Source organism: Xenopus laevis, chromosome 9_10L (genome assembly GCF_017654675.1).
Source record: "Xenopus laevis strain J_2021 chromosome 9_10L, Xenopus_laevis_v10.1, whole genome shotgun sequence".
Lineage (NCBI taxonomy): Eukaryota > Metazoa > Chordata > Amphibia > Anura > Pipidae > Xenopus > Xenopus laevis.
The window spans coordinates 4,593,039-4,615,089 of NC_054387.1; the positions used below are offsets into that span (position 1 = coordinate 4,593,039).

The 22,051-nt window shown below is 44.0% G+C and overlaps 1 protein-coding gene across 1 annotated transcript; it reads left to right on the forward strand.

Annotated features, from left to right (window-relative positions):
• The first annotated feature begins 4,677 nt into the window (after positions 1 to 4,677).
• On the forward strand, positions 4,678 to 18,478 carry nxph3.L (neurexophilin 3 L homeolog). The gene is made up of 2 exons (XM_018234801.2): positions 4,678 to 4,844; positions 16,806 to 18,478. The coding sequence occupies exons 1-2, from the start codon at positions 4,791 to 4,793 to the stop codon at positions 17,553 to 17,555; spliced, it is 804 nt and encodes a 267-aa protein (XP_018090290.1). The 5' UTR covers positions 4,678 to 4,790; the 3' UTR covers positions 17,556 to 18,478.
• Positions 18,479 to 22,051: the final 3,573 nt, after the last annotated feature.

A 22,051-nucleotide genomic window follows, 5' to 3' on the forward strand; every position in this document is an offset into this window, starting at 1 on the left:
TAGCCTTACCTGAGCATTTGTTTTTTTTAGATAGGGTCAGTGACCCCCATTTTGCCTTTGTTGGGGTAGAAATGTTTCTATATATTTAAACACAATATTATTATATCATTATGATTTTATACCCTTCCTAACGAAACCCAAGCCCTGATCACAAGAGGAAATATGATAATTATTGGGGGAAGAGTTAAAATCATGTTTGTGTTGAGCCCCAGCGGAGCGTCTGTTTATGTCACCTGTGCCCCCCGTGTATTGGCCAATGATGCAATTTTAGGAAACAAAGCCGTGTGCTCCTCTGGGGCCAGAAAGCAAAGTTGTCCATTAAGGGGGTGATTTCATCATGTGACTAATATTCCTGCGTCGGCTGCTTTACTGATGTTACTGTGGGACGCCCAGCAACTGCCACAACCTCTCCCAGATAAATGAGCTTGAAATGCAAAGTGTGTGTAAATATTATATCATCCTAATATCTAAGACTCAAGGAACTCCTGTGATTCACTATAACTCCCACAATCCTTAGCCAGATTCTCCCTTCAACTCCTCCCACTACTCCATGTAACCCATAATATAACTCCTCCTACGGCTCCATATAACCCTCCCTATAACTCCTCCTATTGCTCCATATAACCCTCCCTATAACTCCTCCTATTGCTCCATATAACCCTCCCTATAACTCCTCCTATTGCTCCATATACCCCTCCCTATAACTCCTCCTATTGCTCCATATAACCCTCCCTATAACTCCTCCTATTGCTCCATATAACCCTCCCTATAACTCCTCCTATTGCTCCATATAACCCTCCCTATAACTCCTCCTATTGCTCCATATACCCCTCCCTATAACTCCTCCTATTGCTCCATATAACCCCCTATAACTCCTCCTATTGCTCCATATAACCCTCCCTATAACTCCTCCTACGTCTCCATATAACCCTCCCTATAACTCCTCCTATTGCTCCATATAACCCTCCCTATAACTCCTCCTATTGCTCCATATAACCCTCCCTATAACTCCTCCTATTGCTCCATATAACCCTCCCTATAACTCCTCCTATTGCTCCATATAACCCTCCCTATAACTCCTCCTATTGCTCCATATAACCCCCTATAACTCCTCCTATTGCTCCATATAACCCCCCCTATAACTCCTCCTATTGCTCCATATACCCCTCCCTATAACTCCTCCTATTGCTCCATATAACCCTCCCTATAACTCCTCCTATTGCTCCATATACCCCTCCCTATAACTCCTCCTATTGCTCCATATAACCCCCCCCTATAACTCCTCCTAGTGCTCCATATACCCCTCCCTATAACTCCTCCTATTGCTCCATATAACCCCCTATAACTCCTCCTATTGCTCCATATAACCCCCCCTATAACTCCTCCTAGTGCTCCATATAACCCTCCCTATAACTCCTCCTATTGCTCCATATAACCCTCCCTATAACTCCTCCTATTGCTCCATATAACCCTCCCTATAACTCCTCCTATTGCTCCATATACTCCTCCCTATAACTCCTCCTATTGCTCCATATAACCCTCCCTATAACTCCTCCTATTGCTCCATATAACCCTCCCTATAACTCCTCCTATTGCTCCATATAACCCTCCCTATAACTCCTCCTATTGCTCCATATAACCCCCCCCTATAACTCCTCCTAGTGCTCCATATACCCCTCCCTATAACTCCTCCTATTGCTCCATATAACCCCCTATAACTCCTCCTATTGCTCCATATAACCCCCCCTATAACTCCTCCTAGTGCTCCATATAACCCTCCCTATAACTCCTCCTATTGCTCCATATAACCCTCCCTATAACTCCTCCTATTGCTCCATATAACCCTCCCTATAACTCCTCCTATTGCTCCATATAAACCTCCCTATAACTCCTCCTATTGCTCCATATACCCCTCCCTATAACTCCTCCTATTGCTCCATATAACCCTCCCTATAACTCCTCCTATTGCTCCATATAACCCTCCCTATAACTCCTCCTATTGCTCCATATAACCCTCCCTATAACTCCTCCTATTGCTCCATATAACCCTCCCTATAACGCCTCCTATTGCTCCATGTAACCCTCCCTATAACTCCTCCTATTGCTCCATATACCCCTCCCTATAACTCCTCCTATTGCTCCATATAACCCTCCCTATAACTCCTCCTATTGCTCCATATAACCCTCCCTATAACTCCTCCTATTGCTCCATATAACCCTCCCTATAACTCCTCCTATTGCTCCATATAACCCTCCCTATAACTCCTCCTATTGCTCCATATAACCCTCCCTATAACTCCTCCTATTGCTCCATATAACCCTCCCTATAACTCCTCCTATTGCTCCATATAACCCTCCCTATAACTCCTCCTATTGCTCCATATAACCCTCCCTATAACTCCTTCTATTGCTCCATGTAACTACTGGTCCATGTAACCCCCTTCCCTTTATCAGTCCTCTATTAATCTATATAATTGCTCCTTTAATTGCACCTTTGCACTTTATACACCCCCCCGTATAACTCTTAATATTCTATGTAACCTTATTATAACCCTCATATTCTGCCATGTAAATCTCCCTTTAACTCATCCTATTGGTCAATAAAACCCCCTCTGGGTAAGACATAAATTTGTCCCTTTATTCTCTGACACTAATAACCATTGAATGAAGATGTCAGTCGACATGTCAGTTTAATTGGAAAAGCCATGAATGTGACCTGCTTATTGACCCACTGCTTCTCACAGGGACAGGGGAGACATGGGGAGAACAGGAGAATAAAAGAACAAGATTCGGGGAGAGAATATTAAAGGCAAGGAAAGAAATATTGATGGTTTAGTTGAAAAGGAGAAGAGAGAAGAAGAAAGGATGAATCTATAAGGGAGGGGTATAAATATAAATGCAAGTTTATGTGTAGCAGGGAATGTGTGTAAGAAAGGCACAAAGAAGAATGTGAAAGTGAGAAAGTAGGAAAGAAGAAGAAAGGGATGAGAGAAGGGAATTTGGAAAGGGAGAATATGAATATAAATATGTCAGAAAGGCAAATACCACTGGGGAACAGGGAGAAAGAAAGTGCTAATGGCATGGAGAATCGGAGGGGTTGAGGAGTAGGGGAGAAAGGAAGAGAAAGAATATAGGAAAGGGAGAGAATGCAATGGGAAATGTAAGAAGGATAATGGGGATGGGAGAAATCCTAACATAGAGGAATGTGGACAAGAGAGAGAGAGACAGTACAGAAGAGAATGGGAAAAGAGAACATTTGAAAAAGAAATTGAAATGTGTAACTGAAAGAAGGAGAATATGAAACTACAGAAGAGGCAGAAAGGGAGGATCAGAGAAGGAGAGAGAAAACACAGTGAATGGGAGAGGGAAGATATAAGTGATGAAAAGGAAGAAAATCCAAGTTCATGGGGAGAGAGGAATCTAAGTGAATGGGAGAGAGAATATAAATCTATGGAAGATGGAGAATATAAGAAATGTAAGAAGGTGAATTCAAGTGAAAAGGAGAAGACGTGAGGTCTGTAAGTTAATGGGTCAGATAAATATAAGTGCAGAGAACAAAAAGGAAAGAGGAGAAGAGAGGGAGAATATATGTGAATAGAGTGTTTGAGTTTGAGTGAATAAGAGAGAACATGAGCCCATGTGAGAAGGATGGAGAAGTCTCAGTGAGGGTAAGAAAGGGAATATGAGGGAATGGGAGAAGGAAAATGGGGGGGGAGTAAATCAGAAGGGGGTGAGTGAATATAAAGGGTAAGCAGAATATCTGGTAATGGAAGAAGCGGTTATAAAAGAAGGGAAGTGATGTACGTGCTTGGGAGTAGGTGAAATATGGGAGAAGTAGGGCGGGTGAATAAAGGTGGAGGGGAGAAGGAGAATGTCAGGGAATGGGAGAAGTTGACAAGGGAAATCCAAGTAGAGGGGAGAATATAAAGCAATGTGAGAAGCAGAGTGGAAATAGTGGAAGTGCAGGGAATCAAGTTAATGAAAGTAAATGAGGCTGAATATAAAGCAGGGGAGAAGCAGAGAGTGGAAAGGGGATCCGGAGTAGAGAATGGCAGAATGTGAGACAAACAGACACGGAAGAGAGAATCCTAGAGGAGCGACAGTAGGAGAGAGTGTGAGGGGAGGAGAGAGAGGGAGGGAAGGTCAGAGAGAGAAAGAGACATAAGGAAAGAGAGAAAGGAGGGACAGTGTGTAGGTGGGGGTGTCAGACCAGCACAGGAGAGAAGCAGACAGAAGCCAAACGAGGAGGGTGGGAGACAGTGATCGGGGGAGAACCAATGAGAGCCGGGGAAGGGGAGAAAGGTGTGCGAGGCTCATAGGGAGAAGGATTGGGCAGCAGGTAGAGAAGCAGTGGATTTAGAGAGAAAGACAGAGAACAAGTAAATTGGGAGGGAGAGTCTCCGGCGAGGAAGAGAAGCTGCAGAGAAAGAGGAATAAGGGGGGCAGGAGTTAGAGTCTGGGGAGGGCAAAGAGAAATTTGGGGGTTACATGGGATGAATACCTGGGAGGAGGAGTAAAAGGGAAGAAGAGTGAGAGGAGAAGTGAGTGTGAGGAGAGAGATGAGTGGGGTAAGAGGGGGCAGTGTTGGAATACAGTGAGGGGGAGAAGAGTTGGGTATTGGGGGGGGTACAGGGCTGATCTAGGGAAGATATTGGGGGGAGTGGGGGTACAGGGCTGAGGTGGGGAAGGTGACAGAGGGGGGAGACAGAGGATCAGGATTGAGCAGTGAGAGTGTGGGGAGCTGGGGAGACACATGGATGTAGAAGGAAGGTGAGTGGAGACTGAACAACATGCAACTCACTCACTGCTGCTTCATCTTCCTGGTCCAGGGGAGCATCTACCTGGTGAGTGTCCCTATATCCATCTCACTCATACCCCCCTCTCTGCCCCAATCTCACCCACTTCTCACCCCCACGGTGCCCCTCTCACTAGTCCCCCTCCCACTGCCAACAACCCCCCCCCACCCATGCCTGTGCCCCCCGTCTGGCACCTCCATGTAACGCTGCTCCTTGTAGTGTCACCTCAATCTCTCCTGTATCACACGCCCCCCCATTCATATGCCCCCCAGCCCAAATCTCATCATCCACTTACCTGCGGATCTTCTGTATCATCTTCTGCCTCAGGTTAATCCACTTATTTTATCCTTAATCCAAGTCCTATTAATATCTATCATCTGTCTATTTATTTCTCTATTTATTTCTCTATTTATTTCTCTATTTATTTCTCTATTTATTTCTCTATTTATTTCTCTATTTATTTCTCTATTTATTTCTCTATCTGTCTGTTTGTATCTGTCATTTCTGTATAATGTTAATGTATCCATCTCTATTATGTGTTGTGTCTCTCCCCCCCTCTCTCTCCCCATCCATCACTTGAATTAACCTCATTATTTATGATGTGATTGGGTTTATCAGTCTCTATGTCGCCGTCTCTGTGGCGGATACGATGCCCAGTAAATAAGGTTTATGGGCACAGGCAATAGATTTGGGGATTGGCTCTCGTGTGCCGGAGAGTTAAATATCTCGGTGGCAGTTTTTCTACCTGTTGCTGTTCCAACTCAGTATATATAGTAGCATGGAAAGGAATATCTGTCTATATGTGTGTGTGTGTATAGGTATATATATGTATGTATGTAATGTATGTGTATATAGGTATATATGTGTATGTGTGTGTGTGTATATAGGTATATATGTGTGTGTGGATGGGGATCGTACATATTGGATATAGAGAATTTCTGGGAGGGTGGCCTTTAGACTATCATATTCAAATCAAGGCTCAAGGCATAAAGATTTATGTCTGTATCACAGAAACAGGTGCACGTCCTAAATATTATATATATATAAATATCAGCGCTGCCCCCATTTCTCAGCCAAAAGGCAGAAAGCGACAAGAGGCTGGTGTTTCCCAGGGTTCCCCTTGGATTACTATGAATTTGGATGTTATTCACTGACAGCGTCCCAGAATAGCCTTAAATCCCTATATAGATACAGTAGATAGATAGAGATATATATATAGTGTAGCTGAGATTGAAAAAAATAAACACATTCATCAAGTTCAACCCTTTACTCAAATAAAACTCAAATAAAACTCAAATAAAAAAAAAATAAAAAAAAAAAAAATATATATATATATATATATATATGTTAACCCCTTGGAATTGTTTTTCTTATGGAATCAAGAGAACCAAGGCCAAAGCTTATAACACACACATAAAGGGTTAACATATATATATAAAATATAAACAGCTCAGATCTCTCATGGGAACGCAGTCTCTTGATGATAATCTGTATAACGGGTCAATTCTATTTAGCGGCAAAGCTCCCCAGAGTGACACGTGTAAAGGGTTAACATTTATATTAATGAGCTGAGTGATGTAACGACATAATTATAGCAACACAAACACATAGATTTTTTTTCTGCACTTTATTTTGCAGTTTAAACTCTTGCACGGTTGCTAGGGCTCCACTAATCGTAGCAGCCGGGTAGTAGAAAGCCATAGTACGAAGCTTGGTCAGTAGTAATGACTGTGAGATGAGGTTTTTGGCATTTATGAAAGGGGAGAGCGGATGGGGGGGGTTATCAGGAGTCGCTCATGTAATGTCAGGGTTTAATCTAATAGAGGAGAGAAGAGGAAAGGCTCGGTATTATCAGAAACAGATTAGGCGGCTGTTTAATCCAGAGCAAGAAATTGCCGGCAAAGTACTCAGCACCAATCTGATGGAGATCTGGGCAGAACACTGTGTCATGTTGTTATTTGGATGATCCTATTGGAGACAACCTTAAGGTTAGGGTCATACTAGAGTCCTGCAGTCGGACAGGTAACCCCTAGAGGTGCCCTTTTCCCCAATCCCCACAACCATTTTATCCATCATTCACTAGGCCCTGCCCCTACCTGTCCAATTCTTCCCCTCCCCTACCTGCCCAATCCTCCCCTCCGCTACCTGCCCAATTCTCCCCCTCCCTTACCTGCCCAATCCTCCCCCTGCCCCTACCCTGCCCCAATTTACCCCTCCCCTACCTGCCCAATCCTTCCCCTCCCCTACCTGCCCAATCCTCCTCCTCCCCTACCTGCCCAATCCTCTCCTCCCCTACCTGCTCAATCCTCCCCTCCCCCTACCTGCCCAATCCTCCCCCCTGCCCCTACCTGCCCAATCTCCCCCTCCCCTACCTGCCCAATCCTCTCCTCCCCTACCTGCTCAATCCTCCCCTCCCCCCTACCTGCCCAATTCTACCCCTGCCCTACCTGCCCAATCCTCCCCTCCCTACCTGCCCAATCCTCTCCTCCCCTACCTGCCCAATCCTCTCCTCCCCTACCTGCCCAATTCTACCCCTGCCCTACCTGCCCAATCCTCCCCCACCCCTACCTGCCCAATCCTCTCCTCCCCTACCTGCTCAATCCTCCCTCCCCCTACCTGCCCAATCCTCCCCCTGCCCCTACCTGCCCAATCCTCCCCCTCCCCTACCTGCCCAATCCTCTCCTCCCCTACCTGCCCAATCCTCCCCCTGCCCCTACCTGCCCAATCCTCCCCTCCCCTACCTGCCCAATCCTCTCCTCCCCTACCTGCTCAATCCTCCCCTCCCCCTACCTGCCCAATTCTGCCCCTGCCCTACCTGCCCAATCCTTCCCCTCCCCAACCTGCCCAATCATCCCCTCCCCTACCTGCCCAATCCTCTCCTCCCCTACCTGCTCAATCCTCCCCTACCCGCTCAATCCTCCCTCCCCCTACCTGCCCAATTCTACCCCTGCCCTACCTGCCCAATCCTCCCCTCCCCTACCTGCTTAATCCTCCCCTCCCCCTACCTGCCCAATTCTGCCCCTGCCCTACCTGCCCAATCCTTCCCCTCCCCAACCTGCCCAATCATCCCCTCCCCTACCTGCCCAATCCTCTCCTCCCCTACCTGCTCAATCCTCCCCCTACCCGCTCAATCCTCCCCTCCCCCTACGTGCCCAATTCTACCCCTGCCCTCAGTTGGAAAGAGGCAGAAGAAAGAGGCAAGTAGAATAAAATAAGAACAGGCCCCTGGTGCCACTGGGTTTCAGGAGAGACGTATTTGCAGGGCAGCTTGTGTGTCTGATTTTATTGGTGGATTTATGGTCCCATCCAGCTGCTGCTCCTCTCATTTGTGTTGTGATTATTGTGTTTATTGTGCTGAGAATGTCGGTGGCTAATAATCAGCTCCTGGGTACATGGGTGTCTGGGTGCTGAATACGGGTCTATATAATGAATTCTGAATAAATATATACAAATTAGGGAAGCGCATTACTCATGCCTATTATTGTCTGTAAATATACTGTTTATTGTGTTGGTTGTTGTGTGTATTAATATTTGATTATATTTGTGCCCGGATCATTATGCTTCTCTCACTGTACCTGACGCCAATTAGTTGCCAGAGGTTGTCTCGTTATCTGTGTCTTATCCTTATCCCTGGAAAACATCGTCTTCATGTTCCTCTCCCATCCTTGACTTTAATGACCTTGGCACCTGCATATAAATGTAAATAAATGTAAATAAATGTAAATAAATGAGATCCGGCGGGGGGGTCGGTGGACTGAAGGGTCTTGGGGCGTCGCATTGCGTAGGCCGCAGTTGTTTCCAGTATTTTATTTCCAAATGGAGAATGTTTATGTAGTTATTCTCGTTTTTTCCTGCTGCAAAAAAATAGTCATTTGTGGCCATTTGGTGTCCTCCCAATATATACTGTATCTATATGTAGAATTAAATATTATTGCCGTGACTCACTTTGCAAGATAAGCCTAAATTGCCATATGCTTCAGGGTAGCGACTTCCTTATCACCTCCCACAGCCCTCTTGTTGTGTTATATTCCCCATTCAACAACCACGAGGGGTAGGTGTGGCTTGAGTCTACTGGTAGTACGGGCATTTGTAAGTAATGAATATTCCATTCATCAGTTTTGTGGATGGGAAAGGGGTTCTGCAGTCTTGGGGTTGGATAGGGTTTTTACCAGCCTGATTCTTGAGTGGGGATTATAACACGACAGGAGGGCTGCGGAAGGTTATAAGGAAAAATGGTGCTACCCTGAAGCATATGGCAGTTTAGATATATATATATATGGCTTATTCTGCAAAGTGAGTCCCTGCCAGCATCGGACTGGGCTGGGGGGACACCTGGAAAAAACCTGGTGGTCTCCGTCCCTCGTGGGCCTAGGGTTGCCACCTTTTCTGGAAAAAAATACCGGCCTTCCTATATATTTATGTGTATTCCCTATTAATAACATTTGGATCAGCCATCATTTTTACCGGACAGGCCAGTAAAATAGCAGCCAGGTGGCGACCCTACGTGGGCCCCACTAGCCTAGACCTGCTCCCTGCACAAAGCAGACTGCAGCTTCCAAACTTACTCCCTCATCCCCCCCTCGTGCCTGCTAGAAGAAGAAGGCAGACACTGGGTGCCGGAGGGGGGTTGCGGCGGGGGTCCCCAATGCAGCAGCCCAGTAGGCCCAGGGCCACCAAGTCCAATGCTGGCCCCTGCTGGTAGAATTCTAGAAAAGGTGGCAAGCCTAGGGGTGGAGGAGGTGATGTCAGGGGCAGGGTAGCAGGATTGGAGGTCCACTGTGAATCTTGTATAGGTAAAAGTTAGGGATGCACCAAATCCACTATTTTGGATTCGGCCGAACCCCCGAATCCTTCGCGAAAGATTCGACCAAATACCGAACTGAATCCGAATCCTTATTTGCATATGCAAATTAGGGGTGGTAAAGGGGAACAATTTTTTACTTCCTTGTTTTGTGACAAAAAGTCACGCGATTACCCTCCCCACACTTAATCGCCCCTAATTTACATATGCAAATTCAGATTCGGTTCGGCCGAGTATAAGGATTTGGCCGAATCATGCTGTAAAAAGGCCGAATCCTAAACCAAATCCTGGATCGGTGCGTCCCTAGTAATAGTGAACCAGACACCCCCCAAATGGGCAGGTTACAATCCGATGCCCATAATAACATGCCATCAGTGTCGGACTGGGACACCAGGGGCCCACCCAAAAACCTTAAACCAGGGGCCCACTCTCAGTACTATTATTCTTCCTTTTTTTACTCAGTCTCTTTTCTTTATATACTATAATCCATTATTCCATCTATTTAGCCTCTTTGTTCTCATAGAAATAGGGAATGGCCATGAAATAGGCCAAATGATTAGAAGCAAGAGGCCCACAAAAACCAGGGCCCACCGGGAGTTTTCCTGGTATCCCAATGGGCCAGTCCGACACTGCATCCCACCCTATACCCAGGCCTGGGTGCCCTTCCCTTAAATCCAAGTCTGACGGCAGAAACATCTTAGGCCCCGAAAATGTGTCCAGAGGAACCACATGTGAGTTTCTGTCTCTTTAAACAGAGCTTTTCTCTTTCATTCAATTAAGGAACAAAGCCGAGGGCCACCGATATGAACCAGGGGTTATGGTCCCATTTATTAGCAGACAAACAGAAGGTTTGGGGTCAGACGCTACAAATAATTGGCCCACTGACCGCTGCTTAAATCCAGCCTGATCCTCCTTTGTTCTGAGTATTTCGATTTTCTCTGTGATTTGTGAGACTGAATCCCAGCAAAAATCAGTGTAAAGGCAAAAAGAGTTGCAACGTCCAGGAAACATTTTAGAATTTCAAATATTTGTTTAAATATTTTTTTATGATACTTTTTCCGTAGTGAGCGGAACCGATTGGCGTAGGTTATTCTTTACAGGGGTAATACGCAAAAGCCATGAATATCCTGTAAATGATATCCATATAAACGGTGAGTTCTGATGTCATCAGTTATAAACGTTGAGTTCTGATGTCATCAGTTATAAACGGTGAGTTCTGATGTCATTTCTGTCACATGACTCACTGAAACTTGTGTATTATAATAAATAAAGTACCCCCAGTTGCAAAATATGAGGATATTTGAAATTACCTCGGAGTTCCATGAACTGTATAAAATCACTCGGCCTTCAGTAACTTATAATATCCTTATTATTTACAAGTGGGGGTACTTTATTATATAAATGTAAATGATATCCTTATAAACGGTGCTTAGTGATGTCATCGGTCATAATCGGAGTTTAGTAATGTCAATTCTGTCACATGACTCACTAAAACTTGTGTATTATAATAAATACAGTACCTCCTGTTACACAATATAAGGATATTAGAAGTCACCTCAAAGTAGAGTCCTGTGTGGAACCAATCTCTAAGACCCGACCAGCAAGCTGCGACCCGAACCGCGACCTGCATATTTACCCACTTTGATCCGCTACCCGACCCAGACCCACAACTGCCTTATCTGCAACCCGCCGACTACCATCAAACAGGAAGTGATGTTGCTGGAAACTGGAAGTGACATCGTCAAAAGTGGGTGGGACAGAAACATGTTTTGTAAAATTTTAAAAGGAGTAAAATATAGACAATTTAACATAAGATAAAAAAATTAGATGAGACCCGCTACCTGCAGGTATACCCGCACCTGAAAATCCTCCCCTCATTCTGCAGGGTGCCCGTTTTTTTTTTTGCGGGTAACTCGCGGGTACCCATCCCGCTGCAGGACTCTACCTCGGAGTTCCATGACCTGTATATTTGACCTTGTGCTTTTATATGGTCATGGAACTCCTCAGTGTCTTCTAATATCCTTTTAATTAACTAGAGGGGTCACTTTATTCTCTATATAATAAATCTTGTACACGATGTAGAAAGACTAAGTAGAAACAGCAGCTTTGCAAAGAACCAGCAGGCAGCCTGGGCCCAGTAGAAGTGAATGGATCAAAGGGAAAGCGCCTTTTTGTATTCGCTTCTTACAACTTACTTTTTCTTTTAAAGCTTTTTGTCGAGGCTTCCGGGGGGGGGGGAGTATTTTGTCTCAGACAAAGAATAACTGAGCCGGATTAGGGGCTGGACCAGGGAAAATAAGTGAGCACCCCTGTGAGTAATGGAACGCTCCCACCACTCCAGGCAGTAAATGATTGATTATTGGGACAGATCCACCTTCCAGCACAGGAGGGTATGTAAGGAGAGGAGACTGATTCATTCAATTAGGTGCTAATTGCACGAGTACAGTTACCCATAGCAACCAGTCATCACTTAGTTCTGATTAGTCTACGATCTTAAAGGGATACTGTCATGGGAAAAAAATTATGAATCAGTTAATAGTGCTGCTCCAGCAAAATTCTGCACTTAAATCCATTTCTCAAAAGAGCAAACAGATTTTTTTTATATTCATGGGACTAGACATATTGTCAATTTCCCAGCTGCCCCAAGTCATGTGACTTGTGCTCTGTTAAACTTCAGTCACTCTTTACTGCTGTACTGCAAGTTGGAGTGATATCATCCCCCTCCCCCCCCCCAGCAGCCAAACAACAGAACAATGGGAAGGTAACCAGATAGCAGCTCCCTAACACAAGATAACAGCTGCCTGGTAGATCTAAGAACAACACTCAATAGTAAAATCCAGGTCCCACTGAGACACATTCAGTTACATTGAGAAGGAAAAAACAGCAGCCTGCCAGAAAGCATTTCCTCTCCTAAAGTGCAGGCACAAGTCACATGACCAGGGGCAGCTGGGAAATTGACAATATGTTCCCCCCCATGTGTTTAAAAATTGAAATCAAAAAAAAAATTTTGTTTTTTGAAAAGGTTTGTGGAGAATTTGCTACCCCCCCATTTTTTAATGTCTTTTGAAAAAAATTTGTTTTGAAGCAGGGATTAAAAGGGGTTTTGGGGGCCTTTAAAAGTGGGGGGAAAGGTTCTGAGAGAACTTGTAAAAATAAAATGGGGGGAAATTTGTTTAGAAGGGAATCCTGGATGAACCCCCCTTTTCAAAAATTTTAAAAGAGTCCTATGAAACCCATTTTATATTGGTCTTTTTAAAAAAGGAACCTGTTTTTCCGTAGTAGGTTGTTGTCTTTAGTCCGGTGGAAAAGGGCTGGAAGAATTAATGTGGTCCCGAAAAAAGGAAAAAAAGGGGGCTTGCAGGGAAAAATAGTCCGGTTTTACTGTGAAATTTTTTTGGTTTTTTTGGGGCCCTTTTGTGGGGTCTTGATTCCTGGTTGGTATTTTAGAAATGTTTCTAGTAAATGAAATAGCAAGGGTATTTTAAATGGCCCAAGGTTTTAGGGAATTTTTTTGGGCGTTGTAAGATTTGGATTTACCTTGAAGGTTAACTTTTAAAATTAAATATAGGGAGGGGCTTTTTTTCCAGGAATAAAACCCCTGGAGAATAACATTTAAATTAAAATTAATTAAAATTTCCCTTACGTGAATATTATTCTCTTTTTTGGATTTAACCGAGAAAATTTAAAGAATCCCTATAAGTAATGAAATAAGGGTGAAAGAGTTAACGTGGGAAAAACCAGAAAATATTTAGGGGAAGGGAGGTGTTTGTAGGATTTTTTGGGAAAAAGGGAAAAGAATTGTGAAAGTATTGAGAAATGTGTCCTATTTGTAACAGTGGATAAAAAAGTCTCTGGGAAAAAGGGAGTGTTGAAAAGTGGGGAAAAGCAGTTTAGGGAGAGGGAATTGTGATAAATTTTAAATAACAGTGGATAATTAAAATCTCTGGGGAAAGGGGGTGTGACTGTTTGGGAAATACAGGTATAGGGAGGGAGAAAATGGTGTTTTTATAGTAACAGTGGATAATAGTCCTGGGAGGATTTGACTGTGGTTAAAAGCAGGTAAAAGTTTAAAAAATGGGTGCCATAGTAAACAGTGGATAAAAAAGTTTTCTTTTTAAGGGAGTGGGCTGTGGGAAAAGCAGGGTTTTAATTTGGGGAGAAGTTGGGCCCATAAACAGTGATAATAGTCCTCTGGGAAGGGAGTGTGGGCTTGGGATAGCAGGAATCGAAGATGCTAATAGGATAAGCCCCTGGAAAACCCCACAGTTGTAGTCATAGTAACAGTTTTGGGTAATAGTCTCTGGAAGGGAGTGTGACTGTGGGATAGCAGGTATAGTAGGGAGAGATGGTGCTATAGTAACAGTGGATAATAGTCTCTGGAAGGGAGTGTGACTGTGGGATAGCAGGTATAGTAGGGAGAGATGGTGCTATAGTAACAGTGGATAATAGTCTCGGAAGGGAGTTGACTGTGGGATAGCAGGTATAGTAGGGAGAGATGTGCTATAGTAACAGTGGATATAGTCTCTGGAGGGAGTGTGACTGTGGATAGCAGTATAGTAGGGAAGATGGTGCTATAGTAACAGTGGGATAATAGTCTCTGGGAAGGGAGTGTGACTGTGGATAACAGTATAGTAGGGAGAGATGGTGCCTATAGTAACAGTGGATAATAGTCTCTGGAAGGGAGTGTGACTGTGGATACAGGTATAGTAGGGAGAGATGGTGCCTATAGAAAAGTGGATAATAGTCTCTGGAAGGGAGTGTGACTGTGGGATAGCAGGTATAGTAGGAGAGATGGTGCTATAGTAACAGTGGATATAGTCTCTGGAAGGGAGTGTGACTTGGGATAGCAGTTAGTAGGGAGAGTGGCTATAGTAACAGTGGTAATAGTCTCTGGGAAGGAGTGTGACTGTGGATAGCAGGTATAGTAGGGAGAGATGGTGTCTATAGTAACAGTGGATAATAGTCTCTGGGAAGGGAGTGTGACTGTGGGATAGCAGGTATAGTAGGGAGAGATGGTGCCTATAGTAACAGTGGATAATAGTCTCTGGGAAGGGAGTGTGACTGTGGGTAGCAGGTATAGTAGGAAGATTGCCTATAGTAACAGTGGATAATAGTCTCTGGGAAGGGAGTGTGACTGTGGGATAGCAGGTATAGTAGGGAAGATGGTGCCTATATAACAGTGATAATAGTCTCTGGAAGGGAGTGTGACTGTGGGATAGCAGGTATAGTAGGGAGAGATGGTGTCTATAGTAACAGTGGATAATAGTCTCTGGGAAGGGAGTGTGACTGTGAGGATAGCAGGTATAGTAGGAGAGATGGTGCCTATAGTAACAGTGGGATAATAGTCTCTGGAAGGGAGTGTGACTGTGGGATAGCAGGTATAGTAGGGAAGATGGTGCCTATAGTAACAGTGGATAATAGTCTCTGGGAAGGAAGTGTGACTGTGGATAGCAGGTATAGTAGGGAGAGATGGTGCCTATAGTACATTGGGATAATAGTTCTTGGGTAACGGAGAAGGTTTGACCTTGCCGTATAGCAGCAATCATAGTAGATGAGGTATGCTAGTTCTATAAGTAAACGTGATAATAGTCTCTGGAAGGGAAGTGTGGACTGTGAAGATAAGCAGGTATAGTAGAGAAGAAGGTGTCTAATAGTAACAGTGGATAATAGTCTCGGGAATCCGGCTGCTATAGCCAAGGTATAGTGGGAAACGATGGTTCTTCATCAAAGTACACAAAGATGTAGATGTGCATTGGTAAGAGTTGACTGTGGGATAGCAGGTATAGTAGGGAGAGATGGTGCCTATAGTAACAGTGGGGTTATAGTCTCTGGGAAGGGAGTGTGACTGTGGGATAGCAGGTATAGTAGGGATAGATGGTGCCTATAGTAACAGTGGATAATAGTCTCTGGGAAGGAAGTGTGACTGTGGGATAGCAGGTATAGTAGGGAGAGATGGTGTCTATAGTAACAGTGGATAATAGTCTCTGGGAAGGGAGTGTGACTGTGGGATAGCAGGTATAGTAGGGAGAGATGGTGCCTATAGTAACAGTGGGATAATAGTCTCTGGGAAGGGAGTGTGACTGTGGGATAGCAGGTATAGTAGGGATAGATGGTGCCTATAGTAACAGTGGATAATAGTCTCTGGGAAGGAAGTGTGACTGTGGGATAGCAGGTATAGTAGGGAGAGATGGTGCCTATAGTAGCATTGGGCATAATGGTTTTTGGGTTTGGGTATAACATGTACAATAGAAAAGAAGAGTCTCCTGCACCTTAGCCGTTACACAATACAATACACAACATGCAGGTACTTGCAGTTTAATAAATGCCAAAAGACTGCAGATTGGACATCGCTGGTGTATAATTCCATTAGCTGGTAATAGTAACAAAAAATAAAATAATAGACCCTCACACAGTCAAACTTCAAACTCCGGCCTCACTAAAGCCAATGGTAGTCGGACTCATCACGAGGTTCTTATCTGCAAAGTAACACATAAAGCATTTTGTAATCGGATGTGCATTGTATAATAATTATGGATATCCATGGATTTGTTTATTCACAGTAGGCTGATGTTTATCCATCTGCGCTTCTTCCAAAATTGCTTAATTGTGTGAGCATTGTGTAGGCTTGTTACACTGCCTATGTCTTTCTACATTCTGTATTCCAGTTGGGTATCAGTTTGACACCGTTTTGTGTTCAGTGTGAACTTTGTATTCATGTTGTGTATCTGGTTATCAGGACTGTGTGATATTGATTGTTATTGTCTTGTGTCATTGCACATTAATTGTGTTATCGCTGGGTATCTGGGGTTTATGACTGTGTATTGTGCACTTATGTTGGGTTATTGTGGGTCTGCGTTTCCATTATTTAATTGTAATAAACATTAGTGTTAAACAACATTCGGTTCTTTGACCCGGGGCAGCGAAGGGCATATGCCTGAATCTCATTTAGCTTTCATTAAACTTGTCATGCTGATTGGTACTCAGTACCACTAATGATCAGTCACAGCATCTGTCACTGCTGGGGCTCTCAGGTGAGAGGACTGCTAATAAATGAAAACCGATTTTAGGAAAATAAGAGAGAAAAAAAGGGAGAGAAAGGAGCAAGAGGTAGAAATGAACGTTGAAATGATACATTCAGGTTCTCATTTCTAAACAAATAAATGCCAATCCATCCAATAATTACACTTTACATCATATCTGTCCTGCAGGTTATCTGTGGCCAAGAAGATTCCTCCAGTGACCCCGATGATGAAGACCAGCCAGAGTCTAAACCCCACCCAAGAACCAGAATACCCAGGAGGAAACCTCCTTCTTCTTCTCGATCTCGCTTCTCAAACAACCAAAATTCCACTGTTCTCCAACTTCTGTCAAGCTCCCCTGAGTTCTGGAATGTTCTCAGCAGTCTTTCAGAGTTGGGTCAAAATCAAGAACCCCTGGTACCCTCCAGGAGTAGACGCCAATCGGTTCTTAGGTCGACCGGACGAACGAAAAAAGTCTTTGGTTGGGGTGACTTCTACTCTAATATCAAGACGGTGAAACTCAACCTTCTTATTACTGGGAAAGTGGTCGACCATGGAAATGGGTCTTTTAGTGTGTACTTCCGACACAACTCCACCGGGCAGGGGAATGTGTCTGTCAGCCTTGTTCCACCCTCCAAAATTCTTGACTTTGACCTGGAGCAGCAGATGTATGTAGAAGCGAAGGAATCCAAGATCTTCAACTGCAGGGTTGAGTTTGAAAAGGTGGATAAGGCCATTAAAACAGGTCTTTGTCCCCATGACCCGTCAAAAACTTGTCATCAGCAGCAAACGCACAGTCGGGTCTCCTGGACCTGCTCTCAACCTTTCAAGATTGTTTGTGTTTATGTCTCCTTTTACACCACTGATTACAGGCTGGTGCAGAAGGTCTGTCCTGACTACAACTATCATAACAGCTCCCCTTACTCACCTTCCGGCTGAAGAAAAGACGACGATGTTGGATGGTGATACCAGCAGGAATGCCAAAATGGAGCCAACTTTGGAACTTTTTATGGACTTCCCGTGCCTTTGGTCTGGTCTATTGTGGTGTCTTTGTACTTGTGGAGAATGTGGACACAGAGTAGAACTGTCATTCTAAGGGACTTTACACCAGGAACGTACACCGTGTCTATGGAATAGCCCACATAGCAAGCTGGTGAATATCCGGTGTGATCTTGCGGTGGCTTTCAATTTACAGGCTGTTGAGAATGTTTATCTGTTACAGGACCAAGGTCGTAGCCCCCACACGGCAAATAAATTAAGGTCAATGCCAAAAGCAGAAAGATTACCTTTTAGAACGTTGACCCAAAGTGGTTACATTTGTGGGCACAGTATAAGGAATTATTTAGGTCATTGGGTCGAACTGCTCCTCTGGGACTGACACTTCAACGATGGCGTTTCCATAAGGTGTGATGTTCTCGACCCCCCTTTAAGAAAAATGGAATACTCTGTGGCTCCTGTAAATTGTTGTACCTAATATGTACCCCTTTAGAGTAGCTCCATGGGTGGCAGTGCCCATGTTGTAGTCCCATTCCAAATACCTGCCAACTAGTCCTGGGACAAACATGTACCCACATTAACTCTAACCCTCAACCTCTGCTTCCACCCATTACAATATACCATTGACTGGGCATGACCCATTATTTTCTGAAATGAGACAACTATTGAAATTCTTTTTTTATATATATATCTATTTATTAATAGGAGTTCCCCATCAGAAATAATTTACTTTAGTACAACCAATGTGTAAGGTTTGGGTGTTTGTCCTATAATTTCAACGGTTCTGTGCTAGATGAACATGATCTGTGTACACTTGCTGCAACCAATAAACAACTCATCTGCCGTGTGCAAGTTCTTGTCCGAAATGCGTTGAGTTGGGTCTGACTGTGTATATATAGGTAGCTTGGAGGCTTCAGTAACCGTCTTTCAATGCTGTACCTATAGTAGACCAATTAAATCTGTTTGCTGGTTGGTTCCTATGGTCTATTGCACCCAAATATGCCTGGTGTTAGTAAATGAGTCCCAGCATATCCATACTGGATTCATGGCCTGTAACCAGTCAATGGTTTGTGACAATGAAAGCAAGTTTTTGATACTTTTTTTCTTACTTTGACTTGGGCAAGTTGTGTCCACGTTATTACCCAAAGTCCACAGAATACTTAGAATGGGATCTTGGAAAGTTCTACGGAAAGGCAAAATGGAGTTTGTTCACATATATAAGTTTGGAAACATACCTGGATGCAGACTGAGGTTTGTCTATATAGTTGTCTGTAGACAATATCCCTAGTTCTTTCATGCTTTTAAGATATTGACCTGTGTCCTTCAAACAAGTCCATTACAGGTGTTTTCTTAGTGCTTTTCCATATATAACACACACGCTACTAAGTTGACAAACAGTCCCTTGCTCAAGAGGAACTAGTTCATCCACCCAAACAAGCCATTTTGGGCCCTCCCACTGCCACCCACTGGGTAGTTATTTCTAGAAGGCATCCAGTCCTATCTCACCAGCCCCTTCCAGACAGATGTAAACACATTTGCACTAGGCCTATGCCTTCTCTCTCATTCCTACTGATTAGGGACTACCAGTCTACTAACTGCTTACTCTCCTTGTTGGAAAGCACCCTACTCCCCTTGTACCTGATGCTCCTCTTCTCAATTTACTGGAAGTGGTGGGTTTTTCTCTCTTAACCTTCCAGCACCACATGACTCTCCTCAATCACAGAAACCCAACAGGCCTTCCCCTCCTCCATTCATACAAAAGTGAAGTCCCACCTTGGCATACAAACATTCTTATTTAGGTTCACAAGGTGATGTGTTTGGAATATGGGTACATTATCTCTTATCAGTAATCCAGTATCGTGATTTATCTGTATAATGAAAGGCCTTCCGTGTATATCACACAATACTTTGAATTCATCATTTCCTTACAGCTATGGGAGCAGAATTTGCAAAGGAAAAAGCAAGCCTTCTTTCTTTCTTCTTTCTCAGAACCCACTGGAAACCCCAATCCTTTTCTTTCCCCCCCCCCTTTCTTTCTGTCTCTGTCTCGCTTGTTCTGTGCAACTAAATATAAAGAAAGAGAGAACAGTGTGTGTGATCCCGGTAGCTGTGCGTATTAATCACTAATTACCAGTCCACACGTCCCCTGCTCAGCATCTTTCTGTACTGATCCCAACAGCAGCTGTTCTGCCACAACACACCATCCATCTTTCTCTCCCTCCTAATCACCTTCTCTCTCTGCTCCAGCCCTTACACCTACACCCCCCTCTGTCCACCAGCCATCATTCCTGTCCTCTAGCCCTCCCTCCTACCCATTCCCTCTGATTTCCAGCCGTCTGTATTGGATAATGTTCCTTGTTGTATTCAGATGTCCCGTCAAGGTCTTGCTCTTCTTTATCTCATCACTGTTTGGCCTAATTTGGTTAAACCCACTTTCCTTCCTAGTATATCAGTTCATCTTCACTTGTTCTGCTCCGTCTTTCTCTCCCATGCACATCCCCAGCTAAAGGTCCATCCTTACTTATCTTCAGTCCATGTATCGTGACACAAGACTCTTCCCTTTCTACTGTAGACACCATGTTCCGAGACACCTTCCAATCTGCCCTTCTTCTATCAAGATACACCACTTCTTCATCTACAAATCTTCACCATTGGCCTCTGGACACACAACTCTTCACTTACCAGTCTACATTATTTGTATCAACCCACACAAGTCTTCACTTACTCATCTTCCACCTCCAACATGCCACAAACTCCATCGCTTGGCACACCTTTCTTCTCCTGCCCTAGTAGAGACATTTCATTTCTGGCCAGAATCACATGCTACATTCCTCTATGAGCTTTAAAATTGATGTTCTTCCCACATTCTTTAATCTTCACTGCTTCCCATCTACAGTGTTATTCCATGTTGCCATTAATTTGGAACTGGCCTCTCGTGCAACAACTAGATTTTGTTCTCAAACTGTCCTCCCCACACCTAAAACGATGTGGTCAGTCAGAGTTTGCCATAACACAGGGTACAAACAAATTCAATAAAACATGTACATTGGGGGTAATCCGCCCTCCCCCCAAAGCCAATGAGAGTTAAGTGTAACTACACAGATATTAGCAGTACAAAAGTGCCGGTGGTGGGCCACGCAATTAAAATCCAAGGTGATTAAATGGAGCTGAAATGTCATTAAGAGTAAACAAGTTCACGGCATTTGCAGCACAGTCTAATAGGTGTCCCAGGAAAGATCGAAGGGAATCTAATTAAAGGCGAGTAATTACTGCTGGACAGAAGCTTACGCAGCTGTATCGGGTCAGGCTGGCTCAGTACGTACAGTAGTTACACCGCTCAGGTCGTTAATCAGCAGCCATGGTGTCCTTACAAAAGAATCCTCATGACAACGGAACAATGTAAGTTTAAAGGGCAACAACGCCTGATTAAAGAGGGATATGTTATTGCTTATGGCATATTTTGGAATATACAAAGGCCATGTGATTCTAGCTCAGTCTCGAAGAAGGGTCAGAGGTCCTTTGGTCCCTGATGATTTATTGACACAATATTGACAGTTATGGTTTCTCGAGGGACAACCAAACTCATTACACCTTTATTAGTCGGTCGTTGCTTTCCAGGAAAAACATTACTCCACAAACTATAGGGGACGCAGATCCTGAGACTGAAGGGGTGTTCAGGAGGTATAGGGGCCCTAAAATTATTTTGCATAGGCATGGTCCAGTCTTTAGTCTCCTTGGGGACAAATGATTGAATCTTTTTACTGGAACCAGTGCATGAGTGGCCAAACTGACCAAAGACCTGCTTGCACCGTATCCTTATCTTTATATGAATTTGTGAATTAGATACACATCTTTGTAAATGCCTTTGTACACGTTTCAGCTATAAGGACAACTACAACCCTAGCGCTAGAAGAAAGACTACAACAATACATTAAAAATCTTCACACCAGAAGATTCCTCAGTTGGGTGGGGTCACTGAGCAAGAAGATCTTAACTTCACTTGAAACAAATTTGGCAGATGATAAGAGGGGTCTTTGGATATCTGGCTGATTTCTGACCGGATATTGGTCAAGGGAGCCATTGGTTGTCCTTATACTTGGGCCAATGAGCTTCCATCTCTGCCTGGAGAGCAGTCAGCAGATAATACTGAGGGGGGTGTATGACCAGCTTTGCTTTAGAACAGTGATCCCCAACCAGTGACTTACGGGCAACATATTTCTCATTAACCCCTTGGTTGTCGCTCCCAGTGGCCTCAAAGCAGGTTATTATTTTTGAATTTCTGCTGTGAAGGCACGTTTTGGTGGCATTGAAAACAAGTGCACTGCCCAACAGAACCTCTTGTAGGTTCTGTTTGCTACAAAATAGCAACTCACAGCCTTATTTTGCACCACCCAGGAGCATTTTTCATGCTTGTGTTGCTCCTCAACTCTTTTAGCATC